General features: G+C 38.7%; 1 protein-coding gene across 1 annotated transcript in view; it reads right to left on the reverse strand.

The window, feature by feature from the left end:
• LOC103600044 (arf-GAP with Rho-GAP domain, ANK repeat and PH domain-containing protein 2-like) overlaps nt 1–1323 on the reverse strand; it is a 58048-nt gene that overhangs the window by 9169 nt on the left and 47556 nt on the right. The window contains exon 11 of the mRNA XM_008584274.1: nt 295–429. Coding sequence (XP_008582496.1) covers nt 295–429 — 135 coding nt within the window. The remainder of the gene's footprint in view (nt 1–294; nt 430–1323) is intronic.

The raw sequence follows: 1323 nt of genomic DNA on the forward strand, positions 1-1323 counted from the left end.
TAATTTGAGATTGTGATTTTACAACCTGAATTTCTATACACATTTTAAAAACTGCCTACTTCAGAATAAGAAAATAAATAGTATTGGGTATATGTGAGTGGTTGACGACATTGAAATAAGAGGCAGAGGGTTACTCATAATGTTTTCTTGATGCACGTGATTATTATTATGCTTTTCAAAGTGATTACTACTGGGCTTTTGAAGCCAGTGAAATAATTAATGCACCTACTCACATTAAGTCGTAGGAAAACAAATGCTGTAATTTAGTATGAGACAAACAAAATCCTAACCTACCTCAATATTTCTCCCGGCTTGGGATGCATTTCTCTCATGCTGGATGGGAATTAGAGGCAAACCTCCGATTTTGGGATTTTTGGTTATCGAACGTTTTCGTTCCTTCCCAGCTGGTGGCCATATATCATTTTCATGCTGTGGAAACACAATTTCTTGCTGTTGGTGTGTGATTTTATTATGCAGTATACCATGTTATATAGTCACTTGGCTCCTTTTCCATATATCCACATCAAATGATCTGCTTTCCATGAGAATGCCATTTGTAATCGTGATGTTGANTATGCATGGAAAACATTTAAAAATCTAATCACTAGATTAAAATGTCTTTAGTCTTTCAAAAGTCATTTCTATTTAGAGAGCAAGAGATTCAAATAGTGTCATAATAAATGTAGGTTCCAAGAAGATATAACACCACCTTTTTTTGGGGGGGGGATCGGTAAAGGAATTGCAACCTTTGGCTTGGTGTTGTCCGCACCACACTCAGCCAGTGAGTGCACCGACCATCCCTATATAGGATCCGAACCCGTGGCCTCAGTGCTACCAGCACCACACTCTCCCGAGTGAGCCATGGGGCTGCCCAACACCATCTTTTAAATGTTTTTCTTTTTGCTTTGAGGGACTCAATTAAGGCACTAAAACACACATTAGTTTCAACGTGGCTAGGGAGTTCTGAGAGTAAACTGCCTATGTCCTTTCCTGAAGAAACTGAACTTCATATCAAGATGGATGTCACCTATGTTCTCCCACCCCTCAAGGTGAGAAAAAACAAATAACAGCCTTCCTGAAACATGCCAAGCCTATACTGATGCTCAGGGGTCATCTCGCGGTTCCTTAAATTAATCAAGACAGCTCATCAGTTCTCAAACCACTGGAATTTGATCATGTTACTAGGAAGTCCAGTTACCATGGCTCCAGACATATTCTGCCATGAGATCACTCTAAGGGTATTATAAGAAAACTTGTAAGACTAATTTGAGATTGTGATTTTACAACCTGAATTTCTATACACATTTTAAAAACTGCCTACTT

This window comes from Galeopterus variegatus, unplaced genomic scaffold, assembly GCF_000696425.1.
Source record: "Galeopterus variegatus unplaced genomic scaffold, G_variegatus-3.0.2 Scaffold3198, whole genome shotgun sequence".
Taxonomy (NCBI): Eukaryota; Metazoa; Chordata; class Mammalia; order Dermoptera; family Cynocephalidae; genus Galeopterus; species Galeopterus variegatus.